This window comes from Pochonia chlamydosporia, chromosome 1 (assembly GCF_001653235.2).
Source record: "Pochonia chlamydosporia 170 chromosome 1, whole genome shotgun sequence".
NCBI classification, from domain to species: domain Eukaryota; kingdom Fungi; phylum Ascomycota; class Sordariomycetes; order Hypocreales; family Clavicipitaceae; genus Pochonia; species Pochonia chlamydosporia.
The window spans coordinates 4,742,957-4,760,811 of record NC_035790.1 but is presented as its reverse complement, the minus strand read 5'-3'; the positions used below and the strand labels follow the sequence as shown (position 1 = coordinate 4,760,811).

General features: G+C 49.2%; 7 protein-coding genes across 7 annotated transcripts; 4 read left to right on the top strand and 3 right to left on the bottom strand.

Annotated features, from left to right (window-relative positions):
- Positions 1–557: 557 nt before the first annotated feature.
- VFPPC_01235 (hypothetical protein) lies at positions 558–2,102 on the top strand (the record flags this gene model as incomplete). The annotated part of the gene is made up of 3 exons (XM_018281098.1): positions 558–675; positions 798–1,023; positions 1,067–2,102. The coding sequence occupies 3 exons, from the start codon at positions 558–560 to the stop codon at positions 2,100–2,102; spliced, it is 1,380 nt and encodes a 459-aa protein (XP_018149629.1).
- A 130-nt stretch (positions 2,103–2,232) lies between these two features.
- VFPPC_13030 (WSC domain-containing protein) lies at positions 2,233–3,454 on the bottom strand (the record flags this gene model as incomplete). Its single annotated transcript, XM_018290807.1, has 4 exons — positions 2,233–2,637; positions 2,712–2,886; positions 2,944–3,065; positions 3,134–3,454. 4 exons carry the CDS (start codon positions 3,452–3,454, stop codon positions 2,233–2,235), a joined length of 1,023 nt encoding a protein of 340 aa, XP_018149628.1.
- Positions 3,455–5,745: 2,291 nt separating this feature from the next.
- Positions 5,746–6,823, top strand: VFPPC_01234 (hypothetical protein; the record flags this gene model as incomplete). Its single annotated transcript, XM_018281097.1, has 2 exons — positions 5,746–5,835; positions 5,933–6,823. 2 exons carry the CDS (start codon positions 5,746–5,748, stop codon positions 6,821–6,823), a joined length of 981 nt encoding a protein of 326 aa, XP_018149627.1.
- Positions 6,824–7,033: 210 nt separating this feature from the next.
- Positions 7,034–8,787, bottom strand: VFPPC_01233 (proton myo-inositol cotransporter; the record flags this gene model as incomplete). Its single annotated transcript, XM_018281096.1, has 3 exons — positions 7,034–7,445; positions 7,515–8,474; positions 8,558–8,787. The coding sequence occupies 3 exons, from the start codon at positions 8,785–8,787 to the stop codon at positions 7,034–7,036; spliced, it is 1,602 nt and encodes a 533-aa protein (XP_018149626.1).
- A 1,616-nt stretch (positions 8,788–10,403) lies between these two features.
- Positions 10,404–11,246, top strand: VFPPC_01232 (hypothetical protein; the record flags this gene model as incomplete). The annotated part of the gene is made up of 1 exon (XM_018281095.1): positions 10,404–11,246. One exon carries the CDS (start codon positions 10,404–10,406, stop codon positions 11,244–11,246), a length of 843 nt encoding a protein of 280 aa, XP_018149625.1.
- Positions 11,247–12,863: 1,617 nt separating this feature from the next.
- VFPPC_15320 (hypothetical protein) lies at positions 12,864–13,058 on the bottom strand (the record flags this gene model as incomplete). The annotated part of the gene is made up of 1 exon (XM_018293073.1): positions 12,864–13,058. One exon carries the CDS (start codon positions 13,056–13,058, stop codon positions 12,864–12,866), a length of 195 nt encoding a protein of 64 aa, XP_018149623.1.
- A 2,890-nt stretch (positions 13,059–15,948) lies between these two features.
- VFPPC_01228 (malic acid transport protein) lies at positions 15,949–17,256 on the top strand (the record flags this gene model as incomplete). The annotated part of the gene is made up of 1 exon (XM_018281092.1): positions 15,949–17,256. One exon carries the CDS (start codon positions 15,949–15,951, stop codon positions 17,254–17,256), a length of 1,308 nt encoding a protein of 435 aa, XP_018149621.1.
- Positions 17,257–17,855: the final 599 nt, after the last annotated feature.

The following is a 17,855-nucleotide window of genomic DNA, read 5'->3' as shown; positions in this document are numbered from 1 at the left end:
GATGTCAATCACGTCGCCAGGGTGTTCCCCTACTGCCAAGATCGGCCGATGCGTGAGCTGGCTGGACGACGAGGCAAACATATGCGTTCCAATCTAGACATATAACTCCAAATGTCTTTTCATAAGATTATAGCACTCTTGTTTGTCTCACCTGCACTAATAAAAACATAATAGACTTTCTTAAAGTCAGAGAAACCCTGATTTGGCATCTATAGTTAAATCCTAGTAAGCATGTGAGTTCTTGAGACCTGCTGCGTTTACAATCCCCTGCTGAGCATTATTTCGGTTGTTTAGAAATAAGATTTAACTGAATTAAGCTTATGAGAACTCCCACTTGCGGAGATCAAGACGCCAAAATGCGTCAGTTGCGATCATGATTGTGGCGTTGCATGCCAAGACCAATGCCAACATGAACCATCAAGGTCCTCCCACAACCAGCGGAAAATGCATTGGCTTTCAGATATCTCAAGTGACGAAACAAAAAGTTTACAACAGCTCTAAGCAGCCCTTCTGTCGTTCATAAGCTAAGATAAATCACATATGTCCTGCAATACGACATGAGGACCTCCTTGTTCAGGAAGGTGGTATTCTCTCCACTGGTACTCGGAATACTGGGATACCCAAGCTCAAGTCTCGCAGCTGAAGGCGGGAAGGCCGAAATCGTCGACAGCCCAAGCAACTCGTCAGAAACCTTCTTGGTTTGTCACACCCCTTCCACCATACAATTGCCTGGAGATTATTGGCTCATGCCATTCGTGTCCAGCCGGAAGAAACTCTGGTGGAAATACACAATTTAGAGGTCACATTCGAGCAGCAGATTCAAACTGCCGAGGCGACGAAAAACGACGTCGAGAGAGAAAGACTGTTGTCAACGCTTTCCCGGGACTATGGAACATGGTCGCCAAATCATCCTCGCTATCGGCTTCTTGACGCACTTTACGGGTTTTCCAAATATTACGAACTCCAGAGGGCGGACATAGATCGGCTTAGGGGTCTTTACAAGCATGTATCCAGACCCCAGAAGCAAGTGAGTAACGAATACTCTGTCACGAGTTTCCTGAGAAAGTGTTAATAACAAGGACTTGGATCAACAGCTGCTCGAGAAACACCTGGGCTATTCCTCTAAGTTTAAGCAAGTTGAGCAAAAGCTCGCCACGAATCAACATGTATGCGATGATATTGTCCAAGCTGCGCTAAGCTTCTACAATATTGGAATGAAAGAACTACAGGATCATATACGCGAAAGAGAAGCTGAGGGAAGACATGCGGACAAAGTATCCATTTCCCAGTCTCTAAAGCACATTGTTCGTGACTGGACGAGTGAGGGACTTAATGAAAGGAATACCACATTTGCATGCCTCAGTAATACACTGGAACAGCTGTATCCAGATCGAAATCGCCTGCAAGAAGATGTTCGTATATTACTACCCGGCGCAGGTCTAGGCAGGCTGGGTCACGAAATCGGTCACCTTGGTGGTTCGTCTTACTACCATGGGAATTCTGTTGCATATTCTAATTCTTGTACAGGGTTCGAAGTCACCGTCAACGAGTGGTCCATGTACATGAATGTGATATATAGGTTTCTTGAAACCCAAACAACGCCACTCTCACAATCTGTTCACCCCTTTGTTGATGGCTGGTCACATCACGCAACAGGCGACAACATGAATCGCGCGGTACGCTTCCCAGATGTATCTTTCAGCCCATCCAGAGTCGTCATGGTTGAAGGTGACTTCACCACCGAGTTCAAACATCAGTCAGAGCACTATGATGCAGTCCTAACCTACTTCTTCATCGACACGGCAAGAAACCTCATGTCATATTTCGACACCATCAAGGATGTGCTCAGGAAAGGAGGTGTTTGGATCAATCTTGGTCCGCTGCTCTACGGCACTAGACCCTTTGTGCAGCTCAGCCTGGAAGACATCCTCACCGTCACAGAAGCAATGGGCTTCCAATTTCTAGAGACTGACGCAGTTTGTGGTACTCCAACCTATTCGGAACAGACGGTGCGGAGTATAGAGGCTGTTTACAGCTTTGATCACATGGCCTTGACCAAGAATGCGTACAATGCTCAGTTTTGGGTAGCCAGGAAACTCTAGGTTCATCGACACACGACGCAGTAGACGTAAGCAATAGTCATTCTGATCAATTTCGCAATGCTAGACCAACTAGACGCTTGTAATGCACGCGCTCCAAGATCGCAACAACCGCTTCCCGTGCTACAAAGTTTTACCCCTGAACTGGCTGTCCCGTAACAGGATTGTTACCTGGCAACGTATCAAGCGGTCCGTTAAAGCCAATCTCCTCCTTGGGAGGCGCAACCTCAACTGGTTGAGGGCTAGCATGTCCAGGACCATCGGGGCCAACATTCAAGCTGCATCCGGCGTCATTAACACCATTGGGACCAGTGCAAGTATCAATGGCGCGATCAAGAGCACCTTGGTCCGCCCAGCCGTTGAGAAAGTCGCCATGGAGACCGTAGCCAGTCGGGTCACCCATAGCCCAGACCCAGCGATTAAAGTCTTTAACCGCCCCAGTGTTGTAGAAGAATTCGAAAAACACCGAAAGGATGGCGATGGGGTGTGACTGCGGGCAAACGCCAGTGTTGTAATCTCCAATAGCAGGGAAGGCGACCTACCACGAGCTTCTAGTCAGCTTTGCGCCACAGTTAAACAAGACAGGAAGTACAATGACATGATCCCACTTACATGGCTCTTGTGATCGCTGCTGTCCAAGTCTCTCCCGTTCCAGCAAGAAGGGAAGAAGGTCTCAGCCCTCATTCGATCGCACTGCTTCGTTGGCAAGTGTGGCGTATCTCCGGAGTTGGCGCCCAAGCAAACGTGTGAAATAGCTCTCTGCTCAGGGTTTGACTGGTTGTAAGTCCTGTTCCACAGTCAGAAGTCAGCGTTGCAATATCGAGACAGGTCACCAGGTCCGTACCTGAGCGTTGGATTTCCAACAACCATGCGAAGTCCCTTTGGCGGAGCCTTGGCATGAGGAGCACCATCGCAGTTCTGCCTACCAGGAGCGTAGTCACAAGCTCGAGCAATGTAATAGGCAGCCTGGACAAGGTATACATATTAGTATCGAAACTACTAAGTTCCTAGCACATGATGAGAGCGGCACTCACAATACCCTGCATCTCTACCATTTCAAACTTTCCATCTCGTCTCTGATGGTACAGCTGAGGCTGCCAGTAGTTGCTCTTATCAAGAGACTTGTCACAAGTTGTAGCCTTGGCATTGGCAGCCTGTTCGTTGGTCAAGCTAAGAGCAAACCTGGTGCCGCCAACAATAGCATGCACATGAGGCGAGATGACGCCAGGGAAGATGATGGGATCTCCACGGTAGAACGTCAACGGCGCACAGTTGACTGTGAATAACTGTGCGAGAGAGCCCGGAAGGAGGGCTGAGATGAAGGCAACGGCCAACTTATATTGCGTGGACACCATGGTGTTGAACAACGAATATACGAAGTTGAAGCTCTTGATAATCAACAAGGGTGTGTGGGAGAGCGACACGATGTGTATCAAAAAGAGCAAAGATGGACGGAATTCACCAGGGATATATATAGTTAAAACAAATGGGCTATAATTTGCATCATTTAGGTTTACTCCTTTGTTATCATACTTTTGGGGATAAATGTATTTTTGTCGCAGAATACCCGCAACGTGGTCCGCACTCTAATTAGAACTACAAAACCTACAATAATACCCTATTGGTGTTTTAAAAGCCATGATTACGCAAAAGCGACACATCCAACAGGAATCTTGTATCAAGGACCTATCATCTTGTGAGCAGTCATGTGGTTGGGAACCAAACTCCCAAGTCCCAGACGTAATCCCAGTAAAGATATATCGAGCTTCCCCAAGGAAGAATTCAGCACCAAGTCCAGCCAGTAATACAGGAAGAATAGAATGGTTGCTGCACAACATGCATAAAAGTCCCGGGTTGAAGCCGAGACTAAGTTGGTTCCCCATGGGGTGCAGACGGGGAGTCTCGGCGGCAAGCATCGAGTAGCTACGAGACAGGGACGAGGAATCTCCTCTGGCCGTGGAGTACAGCCCTTGATCGGAAACTTTGAGATTCTCGCGTTTTGGGTGAAGCCACTAAAGAAGCTTGTCTTTGCGCTTGGCGGAATGTCTTCGGCGGGATTCTTGTGCCCTGTCGCAAGGACATCCATTCTTGTGCGGGTGTCTCCATAGCCTGAATGGAGTCAATACTTGTGTATTATATTTTGCTGTTGTTGTTTCTGCTGAGTCTTGATGGATTGCCGGGGAACGTCGGATCGACAACAACGACGCCCAAAAAGTCTTGGGCTCTGATGATCTGTGACTGAACTATTCCCGGCCAAGGATATGAGGAGGGTATGTTAGATTGAAGGATTGCCGGTTCCTTTCGGATCATATTGAATCTCGTGCTATGAGCTAGGACCTAAGTTGCAGACTCGACGTCAACAAGCAGAGTTCCACATACGAAAATTCCGATCAACTTGACAAACCTCTCATCTGACATTATTAGTCCATTCTCGTGATAACGTGGAGGAACTGATTAAACCCCCGAATGCTGCAGGTTATAGATCGAGTTGCAACCCAACTCAACACTACTGCACTCTCTGTCCCCTGTCATCAAATACATGGTGTGAAGGCCCCCAACAAATGAAAAGACCTTAATATATCATTCACTTGCTTCCAGTCCAGGATCCTCACAAGGGGCTAAGACCATCGAAGAAGTTCGCACTACTTTAGCCTAATCCAACTGTCTCAAACCCCCAGCCAGCCAGCTACCTCGAGCATGCCACCCAGCATCCAAAGAAAGGTGACATTTTGGAATATTAGTCCAAACAATTGGCGCTAGCTGTCGTCCACAAGACCACTCATCGCGGGGAGGCCTGCTCGCGCTTCATATGCCAATAACTGCCAGCCAGCAATGCAGTTATGGTCGGTCGCATGCACAAGACGCCAACACACGAATGGACTCCGTCATGATGTCGAGGAAATGGTGACACGTGAAGCCGAGTATCTTGGCATTGGAAAATTGCATCGCGGGTCCTCGCTCTAACAACTTTGCTCAGCAAGTCGACTGTATCTGAGAAACTGTCTTACATGATGAAGCTGTGAGTTGGTACGAGGTTCAAACAAGCTAACACGTAATATCCGCTGTGGCTGACAGATTAGCTTCCCCGCCCTTAACCGGCGCCTTTCAATATTCTTGGCTGCTATTGCATTTAAGCAGGGAGTTGTTCCTCCTCGGATCTCAATCGGTAGTGAACAATTGGAAGGGTTGGGGAAGTTGTCAACTCAAGTACTTGATGACAGTTTAAAGTATAATAGAAACTAAGCTCATCCAACGTCCTGCCTACCCATTCGGGAACCCACAGACTCTGTTGTCCATACCAAGCAAAGATCAACATGCACGGAACTTAACCTACACTGCGTGAAAACTGCCCTGTCAATGACTCAACGCGAGGAACACGACATTGTAGAGTCAAAATACTACCGGTAGATAGTTGACCCGATTTCTACTAGGACTGGCAGTTCTTCGGCCGTTTTGTTTAAGGATGTTTCTTTACGCACCATTCACGAACCTAGCGTGGGTGTTGGCATACAATCTTCACGACCCATCTGCCGTTCAATTTGCAGCGTCAACTTTCACACCAATACGACAACTCGCATTGGGCTCAAATCCAGTCCGGCTAATTAAGTTGTAAGCTACCAATCAAGGATCATAATTTTTCAACACCATGCCTGTTGTTGTAGTGGCAGGTGGCCTTGGTGACATGGGGAGTCTCATCACCGATGCGTTAGTGCAAACTGGCAAGCATGAAGTCTATGTAATGTCGCGAAAGGCAAGTACTCCATTCATAACGCAACTTTCAATGATTATTAGCTGTCTAGTCAAAAGCTTTGTATTGATATTTCTACATCCAGGCTCCCCAGAATGTCCTGCAGCGGACGTCGCCCATCACTGGCAAACAATACACACCGTTCATCCAAACCGACTATTCATCGGAAAGCGAACTCGTCAACCAACTCACAGAACATAATACCCAAGTCGTAATTTGCGCATTCAGCCTGCACTACGACTCTGCCAGTGATGCTCAGCTACGATTGATCCGCGCAGCAGACAGCGCGCCGAGCGTGAAACGCTTCCTCCCGTCCGAGTTCAACGTCGACTATGACCTTGGCGACGATGTCCTTCCCTACCCAGACAAGAGATTCCACCTGGCTGCTCGCCGGGAACTGGAGAAGACAACCCTCGAGTTTTCATACATTTATCCGGGCATGTTCATGGATTACTTCGGAATCCCCAAAGTGCAGACTCATTTGAGGGAGCTGTGCTTCTTTATTGATCCTGAAAATGGTGCTGCTGCAGTTCCCGGAGACGGTTCTGCCAAAATGTCCATGTCATTCACTACAGATGTAGCGAAATATGCTGCGCTGGCTCTGGAGTTGGATACATGGCCACGCGTCATGACTACAGCAGCGAGCACCGTGAGTATTAATGAGCTCGTACGGCTGACAGAACAGTGCCTTGGGCGAAAGCTCGATGTAAAGTATCAGTCCATCGATGATCTTCTATCTCACAAGAACATCATTCTGCCACAGAATGTATCGATTGCCGAGCGCTTTCCGCATAGGTTTCCCCAAGGACTGCCACAATTGAGGGGTTTGATTGCGGACCTAGAAGCTGGAGTGGCTCTGGGAGCCTTTGACTTTGAGAAGTTGGAGAATGGCTTGGATCTTGTGGAGGAATTTCGAGGTCGGACTTCGTCTCCCAGAACTATCGAGAGCTTGCTTGAGGACGCATGGAAAGCATAGAAAACCAGATACCAAACCTGCTGAGTAGGTAGACTCAGTGTCGACGTAAAACATTGCAAGAGTTGCTCTTGCTCTTCAGTCTGATATGACAATTATTTTGCCAACACGATGCACGGAACTGCCCACACTTTGGATCAAATTCTTACTGCCTCAAAAAATGCACTAAGACGTAGTTGCGTCCATAGAGTCGCTTCTGAAGAACATGCAACTTTATGCCTCTCCTCTCTTCTCATCCGCGTCTATCTGAGAACTGTGCGAAGATGGCAGCGTCCAATTCCCAAAGTCCTTGGCTGGTACCTTGGCCTCAAACATTCGATCAATCTCTGCAGGTGTGCGGCCCTTCATTTCCGGGACGTAGAAATATGACACAACAGCCGAGAGAGCACATAAGGCGGAAAAAATGAACCCAATTTTGGACCTCAGGTTGGCTGCATCGGAGTTGTATAGATAGGGAAGAAAAAAGCCAAATATGGACGCCGAGGCACCTGCTGTTAGCCATCCAATGCCCTGAGACTTTCCTCGCAGGTGCAAGGACGACGTTTCCGCTCCTACGGCATACGATGCGGGCCACACACTGAGTCCGGCTACAACGATGATGGCTATCATACTGAAGGCGGTGTATCTAAACACACAAGTCAATAAGATTTCATCACAGGGACGCTTGGGGTTCATGGGAGAGGAAAGTACTAACATGATCGTTGGCTCCTTGTCCCAGATGCCGGAGATTCCCATCGTGAACCATAAAAATGCTACACCAAGTAGACCATACAGCACAAGGCGGCGGCGACCTACGTGGTGAAGAACCCAAATACTGGCTGTATTGGCCCCCAGACCACATACTATGCCCACGATCAACAAAATCACGCTCTTGTTTGCCGACATGCCAACTACTTGGGCAAAGTAGCTAGCCTTTGCAAGCAAACTGAGACCAAAGATTTGTGGTACAGATCCAGCGAACATTACAATTAATGTTCTCTTCAAGTTGGAGCGTTTAAAGCAATCTATATAGGTTGCCTTTGTCATTTTCCGTTCGTGTTCGATATTTCGCTGGATGACTTCGATAGTTTGTTGCGCGTCGCCGTCTCCGGGCTCGAGACGCTTCTGGCAATTGAGAGCTTGAGCCATTCTATTCTTTCGGACAAGATATGTCGGGCTCTCGGGGATGAAAAATGCCACAATCATTGGCACAAAAGAGAATGGCCACTGTGAGGCAAAGCAGACGGCATACCCTCTGGGCAATTTCATGCAGCCGAAAATAACAGCCGCGCCAATGAGTTGGCCAAGGAGGGTGAACATGGGGAAAAAGGCGAGGATCGGACCTCGAAGACTCGGGGGCAGAACTTCGGACATGTATGTCTGCGTGGTCGTGGTAACAATGCCAATGGCAAGACCCTGAAACCCTTTGCCAGCCAAAAAGACACCGCGTCGAGCATCAATATCAGCCGGAATGTAGGAGACGTAGCATATGGCTACTGCAATTGCAGATAAAAATGATCCGATGCCGATTGAAGCCCGTCGGCCTATCCAATCCTGAATTTGACCGCCGAAGAAGGCCCCAAGGATGGAGCCGCCTGGACTCGCAAATGTCCACAGACCCAACCATAAGGAGGGCAGAATCCAACGTCCATCAAGTTCAAGTCCAAAGTCTTGTCTGATCATACAGGTTAGCCATAAAGGTGTTCCATCCTGCAGTAATTGACGAAATTGTATGTGTTGTATGGGTTCCAAACTCACTGAAAGCTAGGCATAGCCGACGTCGTTCCAACAATGACATAATCGTAGCCATAGAGAAGAATAGTTGTAGTCAAGCTGATACAGCACCAAACCACGTTTCTGTATCGCTTCACAGACTGCCATAACGTAGGGTCCGTCGCTTCATGCCTTTCAATGTGATGAATTGAAGCGCCCGTCTCCTTGTCACTATCCCGCCGATCGGCGCCAGTGGCAATGTGGTGTACTCCCATGGTTTGCAGCAACCACCCGCGCTTTTTGGCGTGGTATGAAAGAAGGGGAATGGGAAAGTTCGCAATACAAACATACAACAGGCCCCCTTTATTTTAGCAAAGTGTCAGCCAGCCTGGCACTTATAGCTGGTCCGTTCCGTTGAAGTGGCCAAGGAGCAAAGAGGGGGTGGCCATGACGATCATATCTGAGCCTACAAAAGACATGTGCAACACCAAGCGCGATCCCAAGTCAGACGCCATTGCAACTCTAATCCAAGACATCGACTGGCGTCCAGCCCAGAACTAAAAGACAGGGCATTGAGCGTGGGGTTGGCTTCTCATTTGGCAGTTGAGTTTAGTTTTCCCCATGGGGTAGAAAACCTGCGAACAGATCCTCCCTTGTTCGTTGCAAGGAATGAGCACCTCTCCGCCAAGTAACGGCGTGGTCACCTCTACGCCACGACCGAGGCACATCGACGTCGACCACCAACAACAAGTTAAGCGAGTTGACGCCACAGTTAGGTCGTTGATTCGAGAACAAACCGCATCGCGCCAACTGCGGACAACGGGATGAAAGATGGCTGGTCGATGCTGTGTCCCACACACTCAATATCAGTCACCTCTGTGCAGGGAGGAGGAAGCAGTTCCGCTGTACATCATCCTAAATCGTCCCCTCATGCCCAGACTCAGGCAGCATGTCATTGCTTGCTTCCCCTTCGTGGCTTGATTTGGCTTGCGGAAGTGGCCCAACTCAGTTTGGGTCAACCCGATCCTCGTGCGGGTGTGGGGTAGTGCGAAATAAGCGTCTGGGCGTAGGAAGGGGGTGCAGACTTTGACGAGGTTAAGGCTTCGCTGATTGGGGGGTTTAGCTTTGGAGGCTGGCCTACATGCCATGAAAGTCGAGTTGGCTCGGCCGATTGACGGGTTGCCAACTTGGCTACTTGACTTGGCTCTTTGTTTGCCGACGGTCGGTAACCTCATTGGCCATGCATGGTGGCGATAGCGGACGACAGTGAAGATACCAAGAGCGCCATTAGGAATCGACCTAACCTACATTATAACCAGAACGCCGACGATATTGATGGATTTGTCTGGTGCAGGCTGGTGCAGGCTGGCTGGCAGAATTAGAGGAGGGCAGAGTTAGAAGAGAGCCAAGATACTTGATTGTACGAGAAGAAGCGGGAGTAAAAAATTGAACCAATTGCTGCGTTCATTGCTCTTTCCCCTTTCAAGTCTCAGCATAACGCCGATGGCAGACAGGGAATAGGTCAAACCACCCAACTTCAATCTGCCACCGTGTTTTCGCACTTTTGCTTCCTTAATTAATTATTCATCACCAGACTTTACAGCCGCGGCCCAAACACTCGCCAGGAAGAATCCTGCTCATCGCCACACCAGCGCCAGTCTTGCCAAGTCGCAGACTATTGAGTTGAGAAGCACACATGCACCCTCCGATATTGGCGGCCCACACGATCAAGGCTGTTGCAAATCCTCAGAACGCATTCCACACACGCGTCCCTCGACCTTAGCTTCATACCCTGCTGTTCATTGCAGATTGGAGCCCACACTGATCATCAAAGAGAAGTCGTCGTGCGGTTCCACCACTTCACTCCCCTCCAACTAGTCCAACCTGCATGATGCGTTCTTTGGGGATCTCACTAGAGACGCTTTCGGCCAACCGCCCAACCGCAACCACAACATTGGTGCTGCTACCCGTTGTTATCCCCGTGGCTTACGTCTTCTACACTAGCTGGTCAGTGTATCGAAACACTACCTCGGTATCTGGTACACTTCCCAGTCGCGATGAATCTTCTGCTCCAGGGACGTCACATCCAGTGGAACCGCACAGTCTGCCTGATGAAATCGCCAACGATCGGTCTCGGTGGGTTGTAGCGTATGAGAAAGTCATCTCGAAACCGTTGTTACCCTCATCCCTTGGTTATCTTCCTGAACAATCGTCACCCTCGGGTTCTACGACCCAACCGTCAAGGCTGCTCCAGCAGGTGTGCAGAGCCATGCACAAAGCCTTCAGCCGGACTCCTCAGGCAACTATTATACGTCGTGCAATCTCAGAGCCGCTGAATAAAGGCAGCTTCGACCCCGAATGGATTGACAACTTATCTTTCAAACTCGGCGATATTGTCAATGGTGTATACAAGGTATCCTCTGTTACAAATGATGAAGCAACGGGCTCGGAACGGGTTGAGCTTCTCATTGACATTCCCCCGTCTTACAAGGGCCCGTCTGTTCGAGGTTTAATTTTAGCTGCTATTGAGCCTGCACCGTCTGCGGACTCGGATCAAAAATGGGCTGTCGAGCGGAAGATTGTATTTGTCAATGAGACATGGATGTGGCGACCCGTGGATGAAAAACCTACACTTCTTGAGACGTCCTTTGGACGATGGTTCCATCGTCTCCTGGCCGGATGGTTGGTTCTCAAAGGGATCACAGGGGCCAAAGGGGAGAGAGGGATTTGCTGACGAATTCCCCGCCAATGCTCAGTTTGTCTGTTGTATCATGTATTATCGACCACGTGTTCTGAGAGCTGGCTTGACTGCCAGCTCATGATTGTGTAAACTTCGCCATACCACTCTGCAATAGATCTTGTTCACGAATCAGTCAAGGTGTACCGGCCATACCGCTGCATAATAGGTCTTGCTCCTGAATCAATGGGAGTATCTTGAAAACACAATGGAAGTTGATGTCAACATTTGCATTCTGGTCATTGCATCATTTAAAATGATGCCGTCAAAAGGCCATGATCGGGAGATGTCGGCTGACGGCATGACCGAACAAATGATACCCATGACTGCAGGGATGATGGCCAAAGCATGGTGAGTTTACAATGAATACATGGAAGCGTCGTGCTGATTAAGATTTACAAAATGCTGACATTGAAATGAGAATTGTTACGAGTTGGCGGTTGAAAGCATTAGACACAAGCTCCCGAATGGAAATGCGCTTTGCGCATAGCCTTCATGGACCCTTTCCATTGACTCAACAGAACAATGCATTGCGGCTGCGCTCAGATATGCATTCATGTTGCCTTTATAAGAGATTGTAGCGCGGCTCTAACCAGTCTACTCCGTGCTGGGAATATCATGCGCCTGGATCCAACGCCTTCCAAGTTTGACCCTGCACTTCAGGATATAAACATAAATTTAGACATGATACAATCTTTTCTAACATGCAAGTCAGACCTGATACGGGCCAATCAACTACCACCGACGAGTCTTGTAACCTTCATTGTCTCTCAGACTGTTGCAATGCAATGGAATGGTGCAGCATCAATGAGTGGATAACAACATGACACACAACGCAACCCTGGAAGTGAACGATGTCGGAGGATTTAGACTCGAACAGGAGCACTGGCGTCTTCTTTACATGCACCCCATAAGTCCATGCAGATGCATTGCAGTTGGAAGTCATATCGAAATGGCACAATTCACACTGCCGGACGCCACATACGTCCAAGCCAAGCGGCCAAGCAGCTAAGCAAGCAAACCCGTTCATTCAACAGAACATCGATCCAACCCAAGATTCGGAGCCTTTACGCTGTGATAAGTCTCATTCAATCCGTTCAAGCCACCAATGGACGCTATGATCCGGTGCCAAGGACCATTCAAGCCGTTCTGCAACCCACCACGATGAGGCCATGGAGGGTGGCCACTCGATGCGCCACAGATCGGTAATGTGCAAGATTAAGTTTCAAGGCCCATCTGGCATCCGGCATCTTGCTTCAGGCTTCAGTGCCCATCGGAGAATCTCGCAAAAAGAGTGAACAGCAAGATTTGAGCAGGCCCGTATTCTACCGTGCTTGGTTAGTGAACACTTTTTACGTCGTTTTAGCTTATTTTGGGCTACGGGGAGATGTCCGGGCATTGAAACTTTGTAGTTGTTTCAAGCAGGGTTGCTGATAAGGGCAAGTCCGAACATTGAAACCCGCGACCATTATAGTCCATGAAGATAAGATCGGCCTATGATGGGCCACTTTTTACGCTTGTTTTGCGCTTTGTCTTTTTTTTTTTTTTTTTGGGGGGGGGGGGGGGGGGGGGCCAGGGGGGGTTGGATCTTGGAATTTTCTGGCTTAGGAATTTCTAATCAAGGCACCGCGAAGCTTTAATGGTACGACTTGTGGAAGAACGTGGTTGATAGTGTTGTCCGCTGAGGTTTTGGTTGCAGGCTTGGCCGAGGGTTTGAATCGGAGCATCTTGCGTTTGGGACAAATTGCTCCGATGGGCTTGCTTTTGCTGATTACGTTTAGGAATCTGCTGAATCGTCCCGGGTGTCATTCCGGAGGGCAAAAGCACACTGTTGTGGCTGTATTTGTGTAATAGCAAGGTTAAAGACTACGTGAAGCTTGATGGTCAAGCATATATGTGCAACAAACCTTAACGCAGCGCGAGACAACATTGAAGGCGCACAAAGTCTTCCAGAATCGCAGGTGGTCTACAATTGATACTCACATGCTCATGTCGGCGAACTGAGACAAAGTATTTGATCGTCATTAGCGACTTGCTAGACATGTGAAGTGTCCTTGCTCAGTCCCGACACGCCTCGAACATGGGCTCAAGCGATGAACAAGATGCAAGCAAGCAACAGAGTCGGAGTTTTTGCATTTATCTGAAGGTGCCAGGCCGAGAAAAAGAAAAAAAAAGAAAGAATAAAAAAACACCAACGACACATTCACAGTTTTGCCTGCAAAGTCCATCTGACTGTAGCAGGGTTCACGTTTTAACTTGACCCATCTCAACAGGGAACATTAGTCGTAGGCTTCCCCCTTGCCAAAGCAAGTCTGGTTGCACTTGACGCAATTGCATCAGCGTCAGATAAGGGCGATGGTACATGCAGCTACGGTTGAGTATTTGCGTTTTGTTTATTAATAAAGCCCTGTCAGGGGGTCTGGTACGGAGTATTAATCGTCAAGACTGCACAGACATGCCCATGTTCCTGTTGTCGTCCCAACATCAGGTTTATGTGTACATTGCATTGCTTGTCCCGAGAAAGTTGCATCTCGCATGATGGTCTTGGCAGATTTTGCTCACTCAATCACACTCCCCCCCTTCCCGGCCATTTGTGCCTGTCCCTGCTTTATGGCTATTAACTGGGACCTTGATCTACAGAGCCCGGGCCAGAAGTGAACTTTTGTCGTCCCTGGGCGGCGGCTTGGCGGCAGTGGCGGATATTCCACGCGGTGTTACCAGTGGCTGTGAAGCCACCAGAAGCCACCAGATGGTGGATTTGATGATTGTAGAGTCGTAGTTGACAGTCATGGACTCTTGGCCGTCAAAAGGGTTAAGGGCAGTATGCTTCTTTGAGGCCCAATAAGTTGGTCCACTTGATCGTCGTGTCGTACTCGGTGACGCGCAAGTTGCACCGCCATCTACTTGGACACGCAACCCTGAAGGGCAGCCCATCAATTGATCTTTCCGGGAGAACACATCTACAATACCAGACTACTTTAGAAACAGACTACACTACCGTAGAGCGTGACCCACATGTCGGAACGGCAATCAATTCCTCGATAGGCTCCGGACAGCGGATCAAACATGCAGATTGGGGGCCATCTGGCTCCGCCGTGATCCGTGATAGGCACACCTCTTTGTTTGAAGTTTGCAGGCCATTTCCGAAGTTGATGCGCGAGACTCATAACCACTAGTGTTCCATCGCCGACAGGTCGAGTCCGATTCACGTCCTGATGCTCCGGTTGGGACGCCGGTAGTGTTACAACGCGTGCTGTACTTGACCTTTGGTGTATGGTATCTAGCCTACGCCCCTTCGCCAAGAAAGCGCATAGACTCTGATAAGACTCCCAAGACGGGACTTTCCAGCACGATAAGGGATGGCCCTGTCCCTTCAAGTTGGCGAGGAACAGGCTTCCATGGCGCCTGGTCTGGTTCATTTGATTTAGCCGCTTGACTTGCCAGACACTCGAGCCACGCTAGGCGCTTTTTCCTTGGCGGTTAGAGGCTGTGTAAGTCGCAGGCGTCAAGTATTGGGAATAATCCGCCTGATGTTTTCCTCTCTTTCCTTGCGCCTCGGGGTGCGGACTCGTCTTTCTATATGCCACGTAGTTCCTCCTCATGTACCTCAGTAGTCGAAATGAATACAGAAGAACATTGAAAGAAAGAGAAAAAACACCAAGAATACTTGTTGCACGGTCGCTGAAATCCTTGTCTCCCATTTCCACCGCCCCTCAAGACTCACGTCCCATCAACCATCAACGACCCGCCATGGTGGAATGGTCTAATTACCAGTTACGTGCCGAGCCAATCGAGGCTACCTACATGTCGGCAGTGGTAAATCACCGTTGCTTGGCCCTGATACCAAGAAGGATCATCGTCATTTATTGCACCAAGCCAAGGTATTTCCATGAGCTGGTCCTTATCACAGGGTCTTGGCGCCAGTTGTTCGTGGCTCCCCTGGCCAGAGAAGCCCAACTCCACCATGTTGAGACATCAAGACGTCTTTCGCGTATGGGTACCTACATCAGAGAATGGAAATAGCACAAGAATACAACACTCGATGTTTTATTTTCAACCAGGGTGGCCACTCCGTACTGACAAACTCCTCCGTACCATCGCATCGCCTCTTGCATGCAACATCTCGGCTGCACAGGGGTCCTTGGACGGTTGGGACACGGGCCGGCTGCTCCTTTTTTTTTTAAACAGTCTGTTCTTCTACGTCTACGTCTCCCCCTTCAGAAGTGTTCATGCCCAAACCTCATTTATAAGAAAGAAAGTCTGCACATCACCGGGCGTGGGGGTAGCCTTTCTTCCACAGTCCACGACCGTACCCTATCCGCTCTCCACGGCTGGCTGTGAAGAAGAGAAAAGGAAAGCAAATACCTGTTTTGTTTTGTCTCGACTGAACACACTGGTTGATTAGCTATGAACCATCGGTCATAACAAGCATTCATTACCTTTTCCTACTTCTCTTTTCCTTGTCTTCTCTTGTCTGCATCGATTTTCTTCATCACTGCTTTGTTGGCTCATCTCCTTTTTGTTCTCCAAAAGCAACCATCACATGTCGTCTTTATAGCCTTTGATTATTCCGATCCTTTGAGCACCGTTCCCATTTAACGCCGCTCTCCGACATTCACAGCAAAACATGTCTTCGGTATACGATAAACCGCGGGTCAAGAGCTGGGCAAACACAGGCAGATGGACCAGACGCACAACCATGGACTCATTTCGCGGCGTTCCCCCTCTGAAGGCGGACATGGAGAGTGCCTATCCCGCCGCCCTCCAAACAAAGCAAGAGTTCAACAGCACGGCGAGCACTCCCACCATCGACGGCGGTTTTGAAAAGGGCAAACCCGACGACCACGGCCACGGCCACGGCCATGGCCACGGAGGCATCGACATCTACGACCCCAACCGACCTAAACTTGGATTCAAACAACGCTTGCACCACTTTACCTGGGCATGGTACACGCTGCCCATGGCAACGGGAGGTCTCTCGCTGCTCATCTTTGCGCAGCCCCACCAGTTTCCTGGCCTAAAGTCAATAGGCATGGTGATATACGTTGTTAATCTCTTCATCTTCGCCATTGTATCGACATTGCTCATCGCCCGGTTCCTCATCCACTCGGGCGACATGTCGGCCTCGCTCAAGCACCCTCGAGAAGGGTTCTTCGTACCAACGTTCTTCCTCGCCACGGCCACTCTCATCACAAGCTCAGACCGCTACGCCATACCCAAAAACGATCCGGGACTTGTATGGGCTGTGCAGGGCGCATTTTTCGGCTACATGATTGTCACTTTGATTCTCGCCATCGGACAATACAGCTTCGTCTTTGCGGCCCACAGCTTCGGACTGCAGACGATGATGCCGACGTGGATTCTGCCCATCTTCCCCATCATGCTGACGGGGACAATCGCATCCGTCATCGCCGAGACGCAGCCCGCCGCGGCAGCAGTGCCCATCATCGTCGCCGGCCTGTCATGTCAGGGACTGGGCTTCGCCGTCGCCGTCCTGATGTACGCACACATGGTCGGTCGTCTCATGCAAGCTGGATTGCCAAATCGGGAACATCGGCCCGGACTGTTCATGTGTGTGGGGCCGCCGGCATTCACAGCCTTGGCGCTCATCGGCATGGCCAAGGGAATTCCCTCGGTTGCCAGCACGGACAAGGTCGGCATGCCTGTTGATCTGACTACTATTCGGACCATGGCCCTCATCAGTGCTATTTTCCTCTGGTCCGTCAGTTTTTGGTGGTTTGGCATTGCTACCGTCGCTGTTGTCCAGGCCGTGCCTAAGTACTTCCATCTCGGCTGGTGGGCTATGATCTTCCCCAACGTGGGCTTCATTCTTGCAACGATATCCATTGCCAATGAACTAAATAACGATGGAGTGAAGTGGGTGGCTACCGCGCTAAGCGTTATTCTGGGCCTCATGTACTTCTTTGTCTTGTTTTTCAACATCAAGGCCGTCATCACACAAGACATTATGTACCCTGGGAGAGACGAGGATGTTGAGGACCACTGAGGGGCACGTTTTATTGATATCCAAAAGTGCGTCTTTCCGAGCAGACGCTTCTATTTTATTTGCATACCTATCTTCAAGGTTACATTATTTCCTTTTGCCCCTGCTGGTGTGTTCTCAGTGTTTTTTTTTTTTTTTGCTGCATTACCCGCACAACTGGTGTGGTGTTAATCAGTACACATAACGGTTTGACGCATTTTTTTTTTTTTTGTTGTTGTTGTTAGAATGGACACCAGAACAGGGTTACTGGTATAACTAGGGTTCATATCGTACACTATTAGAATAGAAAGACACTGGCGGAATAAAGGTTACAATTGAACCATGACGCTCTTTTGCTTTCCCAATCCACATATTGCTAACCATAACGGCTTCGAGCAATCTTAGCCCGACTTGCGGGGGCTTCAACATCAAGAGCAACACAACTCGCATCATGTCTGCCTCTCAACAAACACAGCCGTTCAAACAATTATAAATCAAGTACAGACCCATCGGTTCCAAACGTGTTTTGTATCACGCTTACTCGCAACAAACCCCCCCAAACTCTCGTATCGTGACTATTCGCAACAAACCCCCAAAAGACTCAGCACATCAGAATTCCAGAT